This window comes from Lithobates pipiens, unplaced genomic scaffold (assembly GCF_037356315.1).
Source record: "Lithobates pipiens isolate NorthernLeopardFrog02 unplaced genomic scaffold, aLitPip1_a1.2 Scaffold_18, whole genome shotgun sequence".
NCBI lineage: Eukaryota > Metazoa > Chordata > Amphibia > Anura > Ranidae > Lithobates > Lithobates pipiens.
The window spans coordinates 113,450,163-113,471,935 of NW_027507758.1; the positions used below are offsets into that span (position 1 = coordinate 113,450,163).

At 40.0% G+C, this 21,773-nt stretch overlaps 1 protein-coding gene across 2 annotated transcripts in view; it reads left to right on the forward strand.

The window, feature by feature from the left end:
* Window positions 1-21,773, forward strand: part of KIZ (kizuna centrosomal protein) — a 286,874-nt gene that overhangs the window by 148,918 nt on the left and 116,183 nt on the right. Inside the window, exons 9-10 of one of the 2 annotated variants that reach the window (XM_077486023.1) lie at window positions 182-329; window positions 18,471-18,539. In XM_077486023.1, the coding sequence (XP_077342149.1) occupies window positions 182-329; window positions 18,471-18,539 (217 nt within the window). The remainder of the gene's footprint in view (window positions 1-181; window positions 330-18,470; window positions 18,540-21,773) is intronic. The other variant, XM_077486024.1, reaches the window with a different exon arrangement.

Below are 21,773 nucleotides of genomic sequence, written 5' to 3' on the forward strand. Positions count from 1 at the left end.
TCTAACTGCTAATGAGAAAAGGTATTTAGCAGCTTATATTTACTAAAACGATTGCATTTCCATGCTCTGTGTACTGTGAGATATTAGATATAGTGAATGCAGAGTCCTGGGTTTAGTAACACTTTAATGACCTCACGTTTACGTTTGTTTACGTTCCTTTGTATTTTTTTCTCTTTTGTAGGCTCACCTTCAAACTGCAAGAAATGAAAATGTTTTAACCTCTAATTCTAGCTCAGAGTCCCAGAGCTGCTCTCTTCCAAACAATGACCAAACGGGTGAAGGACTGGGCAACCCTGCCCAATGTAAAAACCATAAAATAATACCTCAAGGTAAGTTTAGATTTTGATCAAAAATACTTGTGTGTGATAATTGGATGGGATCATCAAGATTATCAAGATTATAAAGAATAATGAATTTGGGTCTTCATCTATAATTCCTAATTTAAATATTTCCAACAGGACATGTAAAGTGACATTTGTAACTTTTCAGATGTTTACATTAACATTTCTAGACCTCTTATTTACACGAGTAGTGGCTTAATGTGAACCTGTGTCCAAAGCATGCAAACTAAAGTATTTATATGTGCAGTCATGAAAGCACTTTAAAACAAGCCCCCATTTACCTCTGTATCTATAAGCATTTTTGAGAAAATAATTTTCAGAGTTCACAATACAGGCTTTTTATAATGAGAGCAGCATGACAGCCCTTTAATTATACAAACGTTAGGTATTGTAAGCTGTTAGAAACTGACTTAAACCTGACTTTAAAATCTATATTGTGATTTTTGAAGGTGTGAATGTACTGTATATAGTCATATTAAATCCAGCTAGAGCGCCAAGGGATGGTTTGTTTCAACGCTTGATAAAATGGGAGGACTAATGCGCAAACCACAGAGAAAGCGGAACTAACAAGGTAGCTGCCAACATAAGAATGTTCTCACACCAAAAAGAAGTACTAATAAAGGGGTATAAATATGGTGCTTACCAAACATAAATTAATTAAACCATAAAAACAGTGAGCTTTTGGAAGTACCAAATATAAATAAATCCAAAGCAACAAATTGCGTCCTTAAATTAATGTCTCATCAACATTGTATAACCAAAGATTAATAAACCAGTGCTATGACAATTAATGAGAATCCTTCCTCCAAATAATAACCAAGCAGGGGTAAAAATTGCTATAACAATTAAAGGAGATCCTTCCTCCAAATGACCAAGCATGAATATCAAGCTATAAAATTCAATAATGCGTCCTGGCCATGAAATAATGGACAAAGTAACACAAAAAAACAATATCAAAGGAGGAATAATTAATGCAGAGAATATTAATCACTTGCTAAAAATCCTAAAAAAAGTGTCAAGTGCAAAAGCATAATGATTAATAGAAAATGAAAAAGGTGTGTCACATCTAAGTGCAACCATTTGTGCAAAAATATCAAAATAATGTGCAAAAAGGTGCAATAATGGCAAAAAAATTCCAAATAGTTGCAGATAAAGCTATAGTAGCTGCAACTGTGCAAATATAAAATGGAACGATCTGTGCGATAATGGCAAAAAACAGCAACAATAAGTTGTGCCAAAATTTTAGTGCCAAAATAAATAATTGGTAACTCAATGTGTAACACCGCAAAAAAAAAAAATGCAAAAGAATAAAAAATATATTGGTGTCGCACTGTTCTAACACTAAATTATTTGTCTGAAAAATATCTTTCTATCTCCCACCTCTAAATATCCATAAGTGTAAACATATACAGGGTAAAAGTGAGATAATGTACAGACAATAAAATTAATAAAATAAATTAAATATCCAATGCTTAAAGCGGGGTTCCACCCTAAAGTGGAACTTCCGCTGATCGGAACCCTCCCCCCCTCCGGTGTCACAATTGCCACCTTTCAGGGGGGAGGGGGGTGGAGATACCTGTCAAAGACAGGTATTTACACCCACTTCCGGGCATAGACTCCCGTGGGAGTCTATGCCTCTTCCTGTCCTGCCACGCTGTCTGCTGGGACACACACGGGTCCCAGAGACAACGCGGACAATTCCTATTGCGCTGCGCAACTCGCGCATGCGCAGTAGGGAACCGGGAAGTGAAGCCGATTCGCTTCACTTCCTGATTCCCTCACCTAGAATGGTGGCGGCAGCAGCCGAGAGCCGAGCAATCGATCGGCCTCGGCTGCCGGCATCGCTGGACCCCGGGACAGGTGAGTGTCCATTTATTAAAAGTCAGCAGCTGTAGTATTTTATAGCTGCTGGCTTTTAATATTTTTTTTTGTAGGTGGAATCCCTCTTTAATAAACCATCTCTGTGGCTAAAATCAGTTGATAAATTTACTGTAAACAACTTAACATATAAAGTGCAAGGTGATCCAATATTAATCAAAATAAAAGCATGAATAAACTGTAAACAGCATCCATAAAGTGCAAAGTGCTCAAAAAAAGGGGGGTGTATCCACTTGGTGCAAATAAACAAACACACTGCAGAGGTAGCCAGAGAATGTATAAAAATAAAATAAATAGAGATAAATCCAAAATCTACACGTGAATATCAAGTCCCAAAAAAGGTGTATCAACTTAGTGCAAAAAAGAAAAAGAAAAAAGTAAACGCACTGCAGAGGCAGCTAAAAAATATGAATAAAATAAATGAATCCATAGTCTATAAATTAGGTATCGATACTCATTACAATCTTTCAAAACTAAAGATATAAATATAAATAGGTGTTCAGTTCATAAATGGTGTAAAAAAACAAGCTTCTTTAAGTGCAAGTGCTTCACTGTGCAAACTGTGCAATCTCCGTAAGTGATAACTTCCAGGTGTTCTATGACTCCGTGAACACACACTTTGGTAGGCAATGGCCCCTTACCTTGTGGTAAGGAGATAACCGCATGTAAACATAAGCTCACTGGGTCTTTTTCAAACTCGTCTCCCCAAATCCACAAAAATTACTTCTCCTTTAAAGACTTTGTCTCTCGGTGGGAGCAAGGATAAATCAACAAAGGAGGAGTACCATAGTGTAGTAATTCACAACATATGTAAAGTTTATTCAGTATTATCACACAGGGTACTCGCATAAATTCTCAGTAAAAAGGCTAATCTCCGAACGAGCAGCGAGCTTGTGCTGTGTGCATCAGAATCGAGCGTCTTTCCCGTCCCTAAGCGTGACGTCACACCCATGTGACTTTATCAGGGGATGCTGGGAAAGCACACTCTAAGTCTATATATAGTCTGCGGAGAGATCCTCGTGTGGTGGTCATTTTTGGTTGTTTCCAATAGGAATGGCCATTTATTTTGTTAATTTTATTGTCTGTACATTATCTCACTTTTACCCTGTATATGTTTACACTTATGGATATTTAGAGGTGGGAGATATTTTTCAGACAAATAATTTAGTGTTAGAACAGCGCGACACCAATATAGTTTTTATTCTTATGCATAGTGGATACGGTTTGATCCATTCTGATGGGCGCAGCAGTTCTTATATCGGTCTATTGCCAATGGTAGCACAGGAATAATCTTTTACCCAAAAAATTGCAAAAATGCTAATAAAGACACATAAATGTGCAAAAACAGCAATAATGCATAATATGGAGTATAATAATTATCAGATAGTGAAAAAGATCCCATCACAGTGCGATACAATTGTGGCAATCTCCTTCAATGTGAATTGCAATTCATACAAATAATTCAGTGACACTGTGCAGCCAGTTTCCAGTGTGCGTGAAAAAATGGTTCCCTTAGACTCTCACCTTATATAAGTACAAAGTAAGCCTTAATGGCAGTTCACACTGGCCGATCCCCTCCAGATCCCCCTCAGTAACACCACTCCTGTGGCTTTCTGTTCACTTCGCCAGATCCGTACCCAAGGTGCCACAAACTCTCAGCCAGATACCATTAAGCAGTTTAGGAGAAGAAAAAGGAGGACTCCATAGTGTAGTATTTAAAATAAAAATGTATTTAATGAAAGTAATACACTCACAGTTAAAATGTTCACAGACAGCGTTTCACATGTACTGTTTCCCGATCTCGGCCGCGACCGGAAACAAGACGTCACCCGACTCTCTTCCCTGACGCGCTGCGTCATCATTCATGTGACTTTTTCAAAGGGTATTGTTTAAAAGCTATTTTACTGCATGTTAAGCAAATTGCAATAGTCACTCTATATTAGACCATTGTTAACTTGATGTTAGAGGTCTCATGTGACTGATTAGAGACTCTTGATCTCTATATGATTGTCACTATGATTCAATTAGTACTATGAAGAACCAGGGGTGGACTCTACCATGACATTATAAATAATAGGAATACCATTGTTACTTACTAGATCAGGTACTTATAAATATCTGGTTCCTTCTACTTAAAACTGGACTTAAAGCGGAGGTCCACCCTAAAGTGGACCTTCCACTCATCGGAACCCTCCCCCCCTCCGGCGCCACAATTGGCACCTTTCAGGGGGGAGGGGGGTGCAGATACCTGTACAGTACAGGTATCTGCACCCACTTCCGGGATAGCTCTCTGCGGAAAGGGGTGTAGATTACGCCCCTTTCCGAAAGTCCCCCGCTGCCTGCTGGGAAACACACAGATCCCAGAGGCAGCGGGTCCATCCTTATTGCGCAGCGCGACTCGCGCATGCGCAGTAGGGAACCGGGAAATGAAGCCGAAAAGGCTCCACTTCCTGATTCCCATACCCAAGATGGCGGCGGCAGCACCCGAGAGACGATCGAGAGATCAGCTTCGGGTGCCGACATCGCGGGCGCGCTGGACAGGTAAGTGTTACTATTTTAAAAGTCAGCAGCTGCAGTATTTGTAGCTGCTGGCTTTAAAAAAAAAAAAAAAACGCGGAGTCCCGGCGGACTCCCGCTTTAAGGCATAGAGCCTCATACACTATTCAATTATATGCATATAAACTGACTTAAAGTGTCATTAAAACCAGAATATGAAAACTCTTACAGAATGTTCATACTCGCAAAGTCACTAAAGAATTTGCTTTCTGTGGAGTGAAATATACCTGGTTAATCGTACCTTCAGCTGTCCCTCCCATCTTCTCTGTGTCCCCACTGCAGATTGAGATTGTGTAGACCAGCTTGTGTCCTCTAAGGAGCATGCTCCCATTTGTAAGTTCTTCGTTTCCTCCTATTTCTTATCTGTACAGCCCACATGAGCGTAGAGTAACATGTGGGCTTATACACAGTTGTATGATCAAATACCACCAAAAGAAAGCTCTATTTGTGGAAAAAAAGGACGGCAATATTGTTTGGGTGCAGCATCACACGAGCAAGCAATTGTCAATTAAAGCGGTGCCGAATCGCAAAAAATGTCTCGCTCATTGAGCAGCCAAATCTTCCAGGGCTGAAGTGGTTAACTATAAATCAGTATTTAGTATATGTAATGTAATTGCTAATACCTGTAAAGTAAAATAAGAACCTTGGATGCAGATGATGCCTAAACAAAATGAAAGATAGTGTCAATAATCTTTGAATTCCTCTACACCATATTATTGCACAGAAAATGTTCAAAAAAGATTTCTAGGGAGCTGTAAATCAGTTATTAGATATTTATAATCTAATTTGAATTGCTCTTCTGAAACAGTTTTTTTAAGTCATGTGACTGGCACAGCACCAATCAGGGCTGGACAGACAGACCCACACTGTAGAAAGCATACATCAGCAGAGTAACTCCCAAAGATCTTTCCCTGCAGATGCCAAACAACAGGGAAAGATCATAGACCACACAAATATGCAGCAAAAATAAGGTATTTAGAGGATTTAAAAAAAAATATGAAATCCAGTGGCATAATATATATGATGAATTATGGCAAGTAACACCTTGCCCAGTCAGTGAATGCTGCACATTGATTAACCGCTTCCCGACCGGCGCACAACAATGTACGTCGGCAGAATGGCACGGAAAGGCACAATGGGTGTACAGGTACGTCCCTTTAAATGTGCCGCTGCTGGCGTGCGTGCGAGCTGGTCGGGACCTCCATGAGTCCGATCGTGGGGCCCACAGACTCGATCGCTGAGGGCATACCCGCGATCGTCTCATGGGGAGGAGGAACGGGGAGATTCTAAAGTAAACAAGCATCTCCCCGTTCTGCCTAGCGACAGTGACACTGATCTCTGCTCCCTGTGATTGGAGCAGAGATCAGTGATGTGTAAAACACAGCCACGCCCCCCACAGTTAGCAACACGCCCCTAGGATAAACTTAACCCCTACACTGCCACCTCCTGGTTAACTCCTTCACTGCCAGTGTCATTTATGGCTCCCCCACACATTCATACCACAACCTACATGGTAAGTCAGGTTAACCACTTAAGGACCGCCGTATTGCCATTGTACGTCATCGCAATGGCACAGGCAGGCACAAGCACATACATGTACGTGCCTGCCTTCCAGCGTGTGGGGGGTCCGATCGGGATGAGGGGATGGCCGTTGGTTTCTGGCCACCCCCTCTCGATCGCTCCTGGCCAATGAGAAGCTTCCTCCCACTGTGTATTGTATACACAGGAAGGAGGAAGTGATGTCATTCTCCTCGGGGCGGTCTTTTTGACTGGACTACGAGGAGAAGACAGAAAGTAAGTGTGCACCAACACTACACTGACATGTAGGTACACACAGGCACACAAACCACCCCCCCGATCCCCCCCCAGTCACAGTGTCACTGATTGCAGTGATCATTTATTTACTGATCACTGCATTCAGTGTCAGTTGTAAAAGTAAAAACTGTCAGGGCAGTTAGTGTTAGGTCCAGGGTAGCCCCCTATCACCCCCCAATAAAGGTTTAACCCCCTGATTGCCCCTAGAGTTAACCCTTTCACCCCCTTTTGCCAGTGTCACTAAGCGATCATTTTTCTGATCGCTGCATTAGTGTCACTGATGTCGCTAGGTAGCTAGTTATTTTTTTAGGTTCACCGCCAGGTTTTTATAACGCTAGGTACCCCGATATACTACCCAATAATGGTTTTAACCCCCTGATTGCCCCTAGTTAACCCTTTAACCCCTTTTGCCAGTGTCACTAAGCGATCATTTTTCTGATCGCTGCATTAGTGTCGCTAGGTAGCTAGTTTTTTTTTTAGGTTCACCGCCAGGTTTTTATAGCGCTAGGCACCCCGATATACTACCCAATAATGGTTTTAACCCCCTGATTGCCCCTAGTTAACCCTTTCACCCCCTTTTGTACTCTAGTTTGTAGACGCTATAACTTTTGCGCAAACCAATAAATATACGCTTATTGACATTTTTTTTACTAAAGACATGTGGCTGAATTAATTTTGCCCTAAATGTTTGACTAAAATTGAGTTTATTCGATTTTTCTTATAACAAAAAGTAGAAAATATAGTTTTTTCTCAAAATTTTCGGTCTTTTTCCATTTATATCGCAAAAAATAAAAATCGCAGACGCAATCAAATACCATCAAAAGAAAGCTCTATTTGTGGGAAGAAAAGGACGCAAATTTAGTTTGGGTACAACATTGCATGACCGCGCAATTACCAGTTAAAGCAGTGCAGTGCGAAATTGTAAAAAGACCTCTGGTCCTTAGGGTGTTTATTGGTCCGGGGCTGAAGTGGTTAAAAAAAAGACACAAGTCCATGTAGTTCAACCAATAAAGGGGGGGGGGGGGGTTACATACAATCCCATAAACACATTCCTATACCCACAGTTGATCCAGAGGAAGGCAAACAAAAAAAAAACGCCTATCAGCTATTCCCTAGATCAACTTTATCTATAAATCCAGGCACATTATGTACATTTAGTAAAGAATACATGCTTTTGTTAAAGCAATCTACTGAATTGGCCAGAACCAACTTTTGAGGGAGTTTTTTTCCACATTCTCACAGCTCTTAACCACTTAACAACCGCGACATAGCCAAATGGCGGCTACAACGCGGCTTGATAACTCTGGGAGGGCATACTATGATGTGCTCCCAGAACTGCGCACATGGGATCAGCCGTGACCACTGGGTCCAGAGGACCCAGCGCATCACGGATCACGGTAAATGGCCGCTGTTTACCACGTGATTGCTCCGTCAAATGACGGCGCGATCACTTGTAAACAAGCTGGTGTCATGTCCAGTTCCTCTCTCTCCTCTCGGTACAGTGTGAGCGAAGAGGGGAGAGATCGGGTGCAGCAGTGCTGGGGCGCAATCTGTAGTGCCCACGGTGCTGATCTGTGCCCATTGCAGCCTCATCGATCCATCCATGCTCAGCCATCCCTCTGTCATACTCATCCAGCCAACCGTCCATGCTCGGCCATCCCTCTGTCATACTCGTCTAGCCAGCCATTCATGCTCAGCCAACCCTCTGTCATACTCATCCAGCCATCCATCCATGCTCAGCCATCCCTCTGTCATACTCATCCAGCCATCCATACTAAGCAATACTCATCCATCCATGCTCAGCCATCCATACTCAGCAAAACTCATCCATCCATGCTCAGCCATCTATACTCAGAAATACACATCCATCAATCCATGCTCAGCCATCCATACTCAGAAATACTTCCAGCTATACTCGGCCATACCCAGCTGTACCCAGTCGTACCATGCTCAGCCATCCCAATCCACGGCTCATCCATCCCCATTCATCCTCATCCATGTCACATCAGTTCTCATCCATGCCACTACAATGCCTCACAAAAGTGTAATAGGTAGTCAAATTAGATCTGACGTTTTTGCCCCTAGAACACCTGATGCATGTTGGGCCTCTCTATGTGGCCTGGCTGTGAAAAACACCACATGTGGTATCGCTGTACTCAGGAGGAGTAGGAGAATCTATTTTGGGGTGTAATTTTTGGTATGTACATGCTATGTGTTAGAAATATTGTGTAAATGGACACATTTTCCAAAAACTTGTAGAAAAAAAATGACATGTTCAAAAGACACATTATGCCTCATAGATTATACGTCGAGTGTTTCCTTTCCAAAATGGGGTCATTTTTGGGGAGTTTCCATTGTCCTGGTGCTCCAGGGCCTTCAAACATGTAAGAGGTAGTCAAGAAATTATGTGTAATTTATGCTCCTAGAACGCCTGATAATGCTCCCTCAATGTTGGGCCTCTATATGTGGCCAAGCTGTGTAAAAGTCTCACACTTGTGGTATCCCTGTTCTCAGGAGGACTAGCATAATGTGTTTTGGGGTGTAATTTGTGGTCTGCATATGCTGTGTGTGAGAAATAACCTGCTAATATGACAATTCTGTGAAGAGAAAAAAAAATCGTGATTTTGCAAAGAAAAGTGGGAAAAGATTACAACTTCAAAAAACTCATCATGCCTCTTACTAAATACCTTCGAATGTCTACTTTCCAAAAAGGTGTAATTTGGGTGGTATTTGTACTTTCCTGGCTTGTTAGGGTCTCAAGAAATTAGATAGGCCATCAGTACTTCAGGTGTGATCAATTTTCAGAGATTGGCACCATAGCTTGTGGACTCTATAACTTTCACAAAGACCAAATAATACTATAATATACACCAATCTGGGTTATTTTTTACCAAAGATATATAGCAGTATAAAATTATTTTATTTATTTTTTGTTCCTACAACCCCAATTCCAAAAAAGTTGTGGACTTTGTGTAAAATCTGCATAAAAGCAGAATGCAATGATTTGCAAATCTCATGAATCCATATTTTATTCACAATTTAGAACTGGGTTTGTGCATCTCTTCTGGGTCACATGAGTGCACTTGCTCTTGCACTCCTGTGACCTAGAATCAGCCAACAGCTGGATAAAGCCCACTGTTGGCTGATGTCAAAGAACTGGTCCAGGCTCTGGAAGAAAATAATCCCAACAATAATGTCAGGCTGAGGCAGCTGCCGTACAAGCACCTGGGTTGATCCTATTAGCATACTGTTGAGATCCTGAGCCAGATGCTCCTGTCCTCCGGTGATTACTGGTGGCAGAGAGTGGTGGCTGACAGTGATCATGTGATTGCTTAGTCTTGGAACTGGCAGGAGAGAGCAGCAGGTGAGGTGAATATGTTTTTTTTTGTTTTGTTTTTTACTTCCTCAACACTATATCCATGTGAAATATGTGTATCTCTTTTGTTGCAGCAGCCAATTATGCATACAATGTACAGTACATCAATAACTGATGTGGTTGTAAGATTCCATGCAAATGTTTAGTCCTTTTATTCAACACAATATCACTTGCTTCCTTCTCATAAAATCCATGCCTTTAGGTCTGAATGCAGAAGTCCTCATAATCAAGACAACATCTAGGCTAGGATATTACAATAGGTGCTGATGTAATTCTCAAGTGAAATCCACATACCGTATGTAAATACAGCTTGCTTCAGCTAATTCTTACTCGGGTATAGTATATATGTGGTCCTCCACCAGCTCATCTCTTTTTTTTTTTTTTTTTTTTTTTTTTTTTTTTAGAAACCATCCAAAGCTTTGCTGGAGGGTGGATAATTGGAGTGCATTCAAATATAAACCACCATGCAAGGTTTTTGCATATATCATGCATCATATACTGCGTAGATGGCATATGAAGGCTGTAACCATGATAGTTCAGCTACTTTAATCAGCGGTTCATTAGCACTGTAGACTTAAAACAGACTCTTGATCAACGCGCAGTGTAAACATGCTCCTCTCAAACCATGCCTTGATGGAAACCCACAAATGGTTTCCATGCTGTAATTACAGTAGCCAGATAAACTAATACTCCAATCAATTCCTTAGAATTTCTAGCCACCCCATGTACTTATCTGGAGATGATGTAGATGAGACCATACTTCATGTTATTATATTCCATGTCTCATTAGCCAGCTGCATAAGGGATGTTGCATCATACTCCCATCTCCTCCTGGCGTGGGCTGACCCAGCAGTCGCACTGCATTAGCGCATTTCATATACACCTGTGCTCATTGTTAGGATACCTACTTTGACCCTGTGTGTGTTCCAACAGTTACTAATTAACACCTGCACTGGGGGCATGGCAAGATCTCCGTATTGCTACCACAGTTGTTTATTTGTTATAGCTTCACTTTTAACCCTTTTGAGTGCTTTTTTTATGATGCGATTCATAATTTACTGCCAGCCTCAACTGTATAGCTACTCTGTTAATCACACAGAGCTCTACCAACATATCGAATTCACTGATACTCACAAGAGAAACACATTCCAAACTTTGGGTTTGTGCTATTTGGGGGGGACATGCATAGCTCTTCTATACATTATAACATGGGATATTTATCACCTATTTCAATAATAGCCTAACACATATACATTGTTTCCATTGTTCATCACTCAACTTCCTTAACTTGGCTTAGAACAGATCGGTTTTCACACTTCTTGTGCACCCTGTTTTGCAAAGTTGGTCCCTTTGTCACCTGTTGCAGCTTTCTGTATCCCTCTGGGACAAAATTAGATGCTCTTGCCTAAGCAGAGCTCTCCCTTTCAAATCTTGGGCATCACCCCAGTATAAGATTTCTTTATGAAAATAGAGCCTTATCAATGGCACCACACCAGAGTCATGGATTGATATTTGGACAACTACGAAGTCTTCAGTCCTAAATGTTGTAACCTTTGAAATAAATTGCAAAGTCCTAACCCGATGGTACTTGGTTCTGTCCCAAATTTCAAAAATTGTTCTCACACGTTTCCGTGGGTGTGGAGCTATGGGCTCATACATATTTGGTCGCATTGTCCTACTGTGCATAAGTTCTGGGCGGAAGTATTTGCCACCATCTCTACACTATTTTCAATTAATATCTCTCCTGACCCTTATGACACTATTCAACACCCAACCCCCTGAGTCAAACCGTTTAAATTGTTACTATAGGTAACTACTGCAGTCAAATAAATTATAGCGAATGCCTGGAAAATCCTTTCTCTACACATTGTAAACACCAAGAACAGAGCCACGCTAAAATTGAAGAAACCTGTCTTGATAAGGTCTTGAAATGCAAACAAATCTGGTGACCCTGGGTAACACATTTTCTGCATGCTTCACCCCCCGGTCCTATAGACATACCCCCAAAAAATACACAATTCCTCAATATGTAAATTGCTAATGAAAACACAATGTGAATTGTACAATATAGAACACAACAAAATATACAAATAAAAATAAAGATGAAAATAAGGTGCAAAGTGGAATAACTCCAAGGGGATAAACACTCTACAGCTATAGTGGTGAACTGTAAAGCAGTGAAATCCAAAATTAATGGGTGGGGACAGTGAAAAAATAGTCCTTCCAAGAGACTAAAGTTCAAAAAAAGGGGGGTGTACAAAAGGTGGCTAAGTGCAGAGATGGTGAAAGAAGAAAAGTTCCTCAGCAACTCCACCGGTGGTCTCCTAGCGGCAGTGGTCTCTCAGAACTCTCACCTCATGTATATCAAGAAATTAGCATCAACAGATATCTCCTGGTAAGTGGGTCTTTTTGCAGCATCCAGATAGATTTTCATACATAGACCCTGGCTCTAACGGCTTCTCCTCAATCTCTGTAAATTTCAATATTTCTGTCCTAATAGTCTTCGGTATATTACAGGTAATGCAATGATATAGAGAAGAGAGAAAGGCTTCCAATAGTGTAGTATGTTAAAATAACCTGGGGTTTCATTTATTAAAATGCTGAAAAATGGACTCTTACATTTAAAAACAATCAAAGTAAATAAACAGAAGGATCGGCGTTCACAGTGCCTTCTCACGCTTCCGGTATACGTCTGCTTATGGCAACACTCCCTACATGTTACGTCATGTCACGTGACTTCATCTGGGGAACTGGATTGGCTGAAAAGCTATTCCTTATATATTGAAAGACCGGAAGTTAAATCGCGGCCATTTTCTTGTGGTCCGCTCTTATGTTAGCACCGCGGCCGTTTTATTGGTTGTCTGACGGCGTCGATAGCAGCCATTTTCTTGTAGCCAAACACAGGTATAAGTAAATATTAATATGGGCCGTGATAATAAAGAGGTGCATCAAAAAATTGAATCGTAGTGTAGAATACATATATTGTTATAGAAATTGGCTCTAGATAAATAAAAATGTTTGCATCAATAAGGGTAAGTATATAAAAACCATTACTTGTGGATAAAAGGATTATACTGGGCCATGCAGTCGTACAGCAAAGTACATAAAAGTGGAAAATGGACCCTCGCGCCACTAAGTGCTAAACGTGAAATAAATCTATGTGCATAAAAAATAGAAAATATTGCAAAGTATAATGAAACAACCTGTGGGATGAAGAAAGTGCAAGTGCTGCTAAATAATACAGAAATGCAGCGGGACAAAAATAGTAAACACAAACTATCACATAAATAAATAAAAATAAAGAGTCCTGCGCAAATCGTGCCACTGAAAAAATGGATGATATATATAAATGTGAAAAACAAGAGTCAATGGAAAACTCGTATACATAAATACACCAATAAGTGTAGGTGTATGGTGAAACAAATTGAGAAAGAGCAGGACCAAATGTTCCAAAATATCAGGCTATATATATATATATATATATATATACAGACCAGGTTAAATGCATATAAATGCGTATTTAAAAATATGTAAGTGTACAGATACAATAGAAGTGTGAATATGCAGGTATAAAAATAAAAATGAAAATGGAAAATAAAATAAAAATAAGAATGAAAATGAAATAAAAATGAAAATAAAAAATAGAAATAAAATTAACAATAAACATAAAATAAAATTAGAATAGAATTTTTATTTTTATTTATTTTTTTAATTTTATTTTTAATTTTTATTTTTATTTGTACTTTAATTTTGTTTTTATACCTGCATTTTCACACCTGTGTCTCATTTACATATTTTTATATATGCATTTATATGCATGCAACTTGGTCTGTATATGTATGTGTGTGTGTGTGTGTATATATATATATATATATATAATATATGCAATTTTATTTATTTTTTTATATCATCTATGATAACGGTGCCCTTTTACGTACTTTGCTGTATGACTGCTTGGCCCAGTATAATCATTTTATTCACGAGTAATGGTTTTTATATACTTACCCTTATTGACGCAAACATTTTTATTTATCTAGAGACAATTTTTATAAACATATATGTATTCTACACTACGTTTCAATTTTTTGATGCACCTCTTTATTGTCACTGCCCCATATAAATATTCACTTATACCTGTGTCTGGATACAAGAAAATGGCTGCTATCGGCGCCGCCAGACAACCAATAAAATGGCTGCGGTGCTAACATAACAACAGACCACAAGAAAATGTCCATTTTATACCTTGTGCCTTTGTTTGCTCTATTCTTTTGATGTACTCTAGTGAAAATGCTCAGTAAAAAAAATTGTGCAGTAGGGCCTTATTCTCTTTGTGGCCCCCAGTAGCCATCGTGTTGCCTGGGTTACTATTACTTTTAGGAACCCTCCTTTTTTATTATGCTGCATAGTGACAAAATATCCTGGAGGCTAGCTTCTTTTGCTTTCCTGAGGGTCATTATTACCTTTGTGGGAGTGTCATTCTCATTTCACCTTATAAATGGCATCAAAATGGTCATCTATGGCTACTTGCCACATCCTCCTCAGGCGCCGATTCCTATTCATTTCCTTTTACAGGGTGGTTCATTTATGGGACTCCTCTCTCTTCTTCCACCTGGCTTGGTGGATACCTTGTCTTGCTAGAACTTGTGCCCCCTCGGAGTGCATTCCTCCTTCCCTACCTGGTCCCATTCTCCTGGCAATGTCGGGCTTTTTCTGGGCCTTTTATACATCAAGCACCTGTTTTTTTTGTTTTGTTTTTTACAAGTTATGGGGCCACTACTTGACCATCTGTACACATTTTCAAAATGTCTGGCCACTTGGCCGTATGGGCCTTTGCCGATGTGTGCTTTGCTGTCAACTGTTTGTTCAGCTCTGTTGACCCTTCTTGTTTCCTGGGGACGTGTCATTACCATTTTGGCTTGCTGAGGCCTGTACTGTACAAATAAGATCATAGGAATTTTGATTTACCTGTAAATTCCATATCTTGAAGTACAGTACAGGACAGGTCCCGCCTCAGTTTCCTTTGTGATGTCCTTACTGTTTTCTGACAAAACTGGAGCCTCATGGTGTGGGCAGGGTTACTTTAGGGGGCATTGTCACCTAAGCTTTGCCATTGTCCAATCACCTGATAGCAGCAAATAACCCGTGGTCTAAACATGATGTTCCTGTTTCCTGTACTGTACTCCAATATTTGGAAATTTACAGGATAGTCAGAATTTAAGTTTTTTTTTTTTAAATGCAAGCAGTGTAAGTAGCTTAATTTGACTTGGTATTAACCTCTTGCTGTCCATGTACAGCAGTGCTTGGAGAGGGGATGTAGAAGAAGCACAAGAAGCTAGACAGCTGATAAAATGAGAGAACACATTAAATTCATCATTGTGCTCCTTTTTTATTTTTCACTGTGCAGTCACAGGACGTGGGTGGGGAAGAGACCTGTAAGTGAAAATGAAGATCAGGTCCCCTCCCCTGCAGTGTAGGATGTAAATCTCAGAACTCAATGGACCAAAACACACCATTTTATCAATTTTATCAAGTAATAACTATTCACACCCCTAAAGTCAGTACTTTGTAGAGCCACCTTTTGCGGCTATCACAGCTGCAAGTCTCTTTGGATAAGTCTCTATGAGCTTGCCACATCTTACCACTGGGATTTTTGCCCATTCCTCCTTGCGAAACTGCTCCAGCTCCTTCAAGTTGGATGGTTTGCACTTGTGAACAGCAATCTTTAAGTCTGACCCCAGATTTTCTATTGGATTGAGGTCTTGGCGTTGCCTAGGCCATTCCAACTCATTTACATGTTTCCCCTTAAACCACTCAAGTGTTACATTAGCAGGGTGTTTGGGGTTATTGTCCTGCAGGAAGATGAACCTCCGTCCTAGCCTCAAATCACACACAGAGTGGTACAGGTTTTGCTCAAGAATATCCCTATATTTAGCACCATCCCTCTTTCCCTCAACTCTGACCAGTTTCCCAGTCCCGATTGATGAAAAACATCCCCACAGGGATGGTGTTTTTTGGGTGATGTGATGTGTTGGGTTTGCGCCAGACATAGCGTTTTCTTTGATGCCCAAAAAGTTCAATTTTAGTCTCATCAGACCAGAGCACCTTCCTCCATACATTTTGGGAGTCTCTCACATGCCTTTTCACAAACTCAAAGCGCGCCATTTTGTTTTTTGCTTAAAGTAATGGCTTTCTTCTGGCCACTCTGCCATAAAGCCCAACTCTATGGAGCGTACTGCTTATGCCGCATCCACACGATTAAACACTGACCGCAAAATCCATAGGATTTTTTCCGTCGGATGTTGGCTCAAACTTGTCTTGCATACACACTGCCACACAATGTTGTCGGAAATTCCAAACATCAAGAACGAGGTGACGTAAAACTAGCTGAGAAAATTGAAGTTCAGTAGCCAGTGCGGCTCTTCTGCTTGATTCCGAGCATGTGTAGAACTTTGTGCTTCAGAATTGTGTACACACAATCGGAATTTTGTTGTTGGAAAATTTGAGATCCAGATCTCAAATTTTGTGTGTCAAAAATGCCGATGGAAAATGTCCGATGGAGCCTACACACAGTCAGAATTTCTGACAAAAAGCTCCCATCGAACATTTTCCGTCGGAAAATACGACCGTGTGTACGAAGCATTATTGTCATCCTATGTACAGATACTCCAGTCTCTGCTGTGGAACTCTGTAGCTTCTCCAGGGTTACCTTAGGTCTTTGTGCTGCCTCTTCGATTAATGCCCTCCTTACCCAGTCCATGAGTTTTGGTGTGCGGCCATCTCTTGGCAAATTTGCTGTTGTGCCATCATGGAATCATCAAGAATTTGGATATTTTTTTTATAACTTAACCCTGACTTGTACTTCTCAACATCATTGTCCCTTACTTGTTTGGAGAGTTCCTTGGTCTTCATGGCAGTGTTTGGTTAGTGGTGCCTCTTGCTTAGGTGTTGCAGCCTATGTGGCCTTTCAAATAGGTGTGTATATGTAATGACAGATCATGTGACACTTAAGCCCCATACACACTATCAGATTTTCTGCTGATTTTTGTCTTCAGATTTACCAAAACCATGTAGTGCAAGGGCCTGCCTGATTGCATACACATTGAATCTCCTAAGGTTTGACCTCATATTATATGGTTTTGGTAAATCTGAAGGCAAAAACCATCAGCAAATCTGATAGTGTGTATGGGGCTTTAGATTGCACACAGGTGGACATCATTTCACTAATTATGTAACTTCTGAAGGTAATTGGTTGCACCAGAGCTATTTATGGGCTTCATAACAAAGGGGGTGAATACATACGCACATGCCAATTATCATTTTTTTTATTTCTGAAAAATAGTTTTATGTACAGTATATATTTTTCTAATTTTACTTCATCAACTTAGTCTATTGTGTTCTGATCCATCACATATAATAAAGATTATAAAAACATTGAACTAAAGTCTGTAATGTAACAAAATAGGTAAAAAGCCAAGGGGGGTGAATACTTTTTCAAGGCACTGTACATACACACGCTGTCTTTTATAACACCACTTTAGCTCACAGCTTCTGTAGTTTTGCCATTGGTGTCTTTGTTCCATAGGTCTCAAAGAAATGCTAGTGCTACTTTTATCAGTTTTATGAGTAATATATGGAGGTATACTGAATGGATGCTCTCTGTCAGTGAATCTATGGGAGGTGTATTTGTTAGGTGTGCCTGTAGATTTGAAGGCAATTAGCATCTACTTTGCTTTTCATATTGCTATTGTGCAAGAGAGCTGCAGGTGTTTTCAGTAATATCACAAAATGAGTTTGCTGTAGGCTGCATGTTGTATTTTTTCAGCTCGGCAAAATAAAATCAGTGATGAACACAGCATTATATGTTTTAATTATGTCAAGGCAGAGTATAGACAAAGCAATTACGTTATCCATATACACCAAGAATCCATTTTAATAATCAAAGTTTAGTCTGGGATAATGACTGGATGATATACACTCGCTGGGTTATCTTCCTCGGTATCCATCTCATCAAAATCTAAAGAGCTTGGCAATTAGGATGAAAAACCCTTTATATGATTAAGCTGGGCACATTGATTTAGGTCTTTTGAGTGCATGCTTGTTTTATTCACAGTGGAAAAAGCAACTTTGATTCCAGCTAATTAAGTTTGTTGCCATTTTTTTGTAGATGCCCTGCTATTCAGAGAGACACTGTTGGTATTTATATAACATTTTTTTTTCCTTTTTTTATTTTTTTATTTCATCTAGTTAAAGCATAAATAATTTAAGAAGCCTGCTTGGCTCAATCATAGCAGCTGAAGCAGGCCGAAAAAGAAGCCTATTTGATAAAAAAGTTCACAGTAGGCTTTTTCTTTTGAGAACCAGAAAGTCGAAACCAAGATCAATAAACTTGAGATAACAACAGTATAAGGAAAAAATATACTTAAAGCACAGGGTTTAACTGGAACTAAGCCAGCTTGGTCATCATGCCTTTGAAATGTTTCATTATTTTCTGTCTCAATGTACAGATGACACAAGCTCGTGTGAAGATGATGACAGCAGACATGGAAAGTTTCTAGAGAAGAAATATGTGGCAGGTAAAAGCCATCTCTGGATAAAAGCAAAAAGCGCAACACCCCCAGGAATATATAAAACAAATGAGCAGCTATTTACAAAAATGCAGTTTATGCAGAGTAAACAGAGGTATATACACATTAACGAGTAGGGAGTGAAGACAATATGCAAGATCCATTGTCATGGCGTGACTATCACCTGACCTTTTCTGATTTAGATTGTGCTGTTCTTAATAGGCATAGCTCAGCGATTACAGTGTAACACGCAGATGGTTCTAATTTACTGCTGCTCTTTTCTAAATGGATGGCAAATTCAGTAAAAACTAGTAAAATATGCTAGATGAAAAGTCTGTACTTCAAAATGACTTTGTTTACGAAGGATGGTTCCATATTTTATGCAAGTCCATTTGTGATGGATTCTTTATGAGAAGTGTAGTGTATTCCGTTTACCTAAGAGTAGATGTTTAAGTGACTGTTTATCTAACTAGACAACCTAAAAACATGGTAAGTACCGTATTTATCGGCATATAACACGCATCAGGCGTATAACACGCACCTTAATTTTCAGAGGCAAGTTTCAGGAAATAAACTTCAATTTTAAATAAAGAACTTTGAAGCAAAATAAGGATCAGTGCCCATCAATGCAGCCTTATCAGTGCCCATCTACAGCCTCACCATTGCCCACCATTGCAGCCTCATCAGTGCAATCCGCAGCCTCACCTTTGCCTATCAATTCAGCCTCCTAAGTGCCTATCTGCAGCCTTGCCATTGCCCATTGATGCAGCCTGCTCAGTGCCCATCCTGCAGCCTCACCATTGCAGAATAATGCACCCTGCTCAGTGCCCATCTGCAGCCTCACCATTGCCCATTATTGCAGCCTGCTCAGTGCCCATTTGCAGCCTACTCAGTGCCCATCTGCAGCATCACTATTGCCCATTAATGCAGCCTGCTCAGTGCCCATCTGTAGCCTGATCAGTGCCCATCTACAGCCTCAGCATTGCCCATTAATGCAGCCTGATCAGTGCCCATCAGCAGCCTCACCATTGCCCATTATTGCAGCCTGCTCAGTGCCCATCTTCAACCTCACCAATGTCTTTTAATGCAGCCTGATCAGTGCCCAATAGTGCAGCCTGCTCAATGCCCATCTATGAAGCCTGCTCAGTGCCCATCTGCAGCCTCGCTTTTGCCCATCAATGCAGCCTCACCTGTGCCGGATTACACAGAGTCAGGATCTCCTGTGTGCTCAGTGCCTGCAGTCATTCACAGTCCCACCCCCTGGCCCGGCTCCTATGATGGACAGAACACCGGTCCAATGCCAGGACATGGGACATGCGCTGTCTATGTTAGGAGCCATGCCAGGAGGTGGGACTGTGAGTGACTGCGAGCGCTGAGTACACAGGAGATCCCGGCACTGTGTAATCCAGTGGCGCTCGTCCCCTCCTTCCCCTCCAAGGCAGCCAGGGATCAGCGTGTAACATGCACCCATGATTTTCCCCCTATTTTCAGGGGTGAAAAGTGTGTGTTTTACATCGATAAATACAGTAACTGATACTTTTACAGTTTGATTGCGATCACGCAGAATCTTATAAAAAGTTTGAAACTGATGTTTTATTCATAAAAATAAAAAAATAAGTATAAATACAGTAAAGAGTGTTTATCAATACATATGTACATGCCTCAACTCTAAGGTTGTTTAACATGGCCTTCCCTGATGCATGTACTGTATATGTTGCTGCACATGCTGTTGTAAGTCTCAATTTCTGTGTATGACCACAAAAACTTAAAGATTTTTTTTTAAAAAGGCAAAAAACATTGAAAATTAAAATTTTGCATTTAATATACCACCAGTTATATATTCATATAAGTGCTCCACATCCCCACTATTCAGTCATATTGGTACATCTCCAACTTCCCAGGCTGAGATTCATGGTGTCACTAAACCCACATCAAACTTTCAATAAATGCTGTATTACACACTGTTCATACTGACTCAGTCGCTATGAGTTTTGTTTTCTGCAAGAAACCTGGCCTTGTCCTGCTGCTCTTTATCTCCACCTTCTGTTTATGTCCCCAATTCAGCTAGGGATTTTGCAGTTTTGGTGGCAACTCTGCACATGCTCAGTTTTCAATGAGTTTCTATGCTGAGCATTTCCTCCCTATCACATGAGCAGCCCATGTGACTATAGAATCACACATGTTGGCATATACAAAGTGGTAAATGACAGCCCACTCCTGCCATCCTCCTCCATGCCCACTAACCAGCTAAACATAATGGGGTGGATATTACATTTTGATTGATAAAGGCTTCACCTCCCTCTTATTCTAAGTCATAGGCTGGAGGGGCATGTCACAGGTTGTGACTGGCAGAAATCGGCCCATACTATCTTATTGCTAAAAAATAATAAAGATTTGATTTCAAATATATACTTGTATGACAATTTAAAAGTTTATTGATATTATTTATTTATTTTTACTCTGTATTCCAAAGGCTGTTTTTTTTTTTTTTTAACATGTGACCAGCAGCAGAGGAGTAGAAGCTCCTTCTGCTTAAATTTCCCTGCAGACAGGCTGGGAAAGATCTGGATCATGTGACAGCTGTCTATCAATTAGGAAAAAGGATACTTATATTTTTTTCTTAATTTAAATAATTACAGTGCCATCATCCACATACAGAAATAGAAGGGACAATGTAAATTAAACCGTGTGTGTTAGCATCACTTTAACTGTTTGATGATGAGCCTTATAACATAGTAGGACAGTGTCCGTTTCACAAAAGTCTGCTTCCTCTGTAGATATAGTGAAAGTATTTATAATAATCATATTAAATCATACTAATATTCTTAAACAATGTACATATGAATGACATCACATTTTTAACAACTAAGATAAAATCAAATGTCTGGATTGCTGGAGCCATTGGCTTAAAGAGGCCCCAGAGGAAAGGTCATGGGAGATTAAGTATGGGGCAATCCAGATCATAAGCGAAATGTATCAAGATCAAAAAAAATGTAATGATTACTCAATGTAAGGCTACATTCATAGTATAAAACATACTTTTATATCATTACTTAATCATTTCTGGAACTGTGCAAAGGGACATCCTCACTGATCAAGAAAAGGATCTTAGAAAGTAAAAAATATCTGGTATGAGTCTCTGATTTCAGTATGAATTTTCATGATAAGCCTTTGCAATTTGAGGTTTAATAAATCCATTTTCTAAATACTACCTAATGAGTACTGGGATCACAAAAATCACAA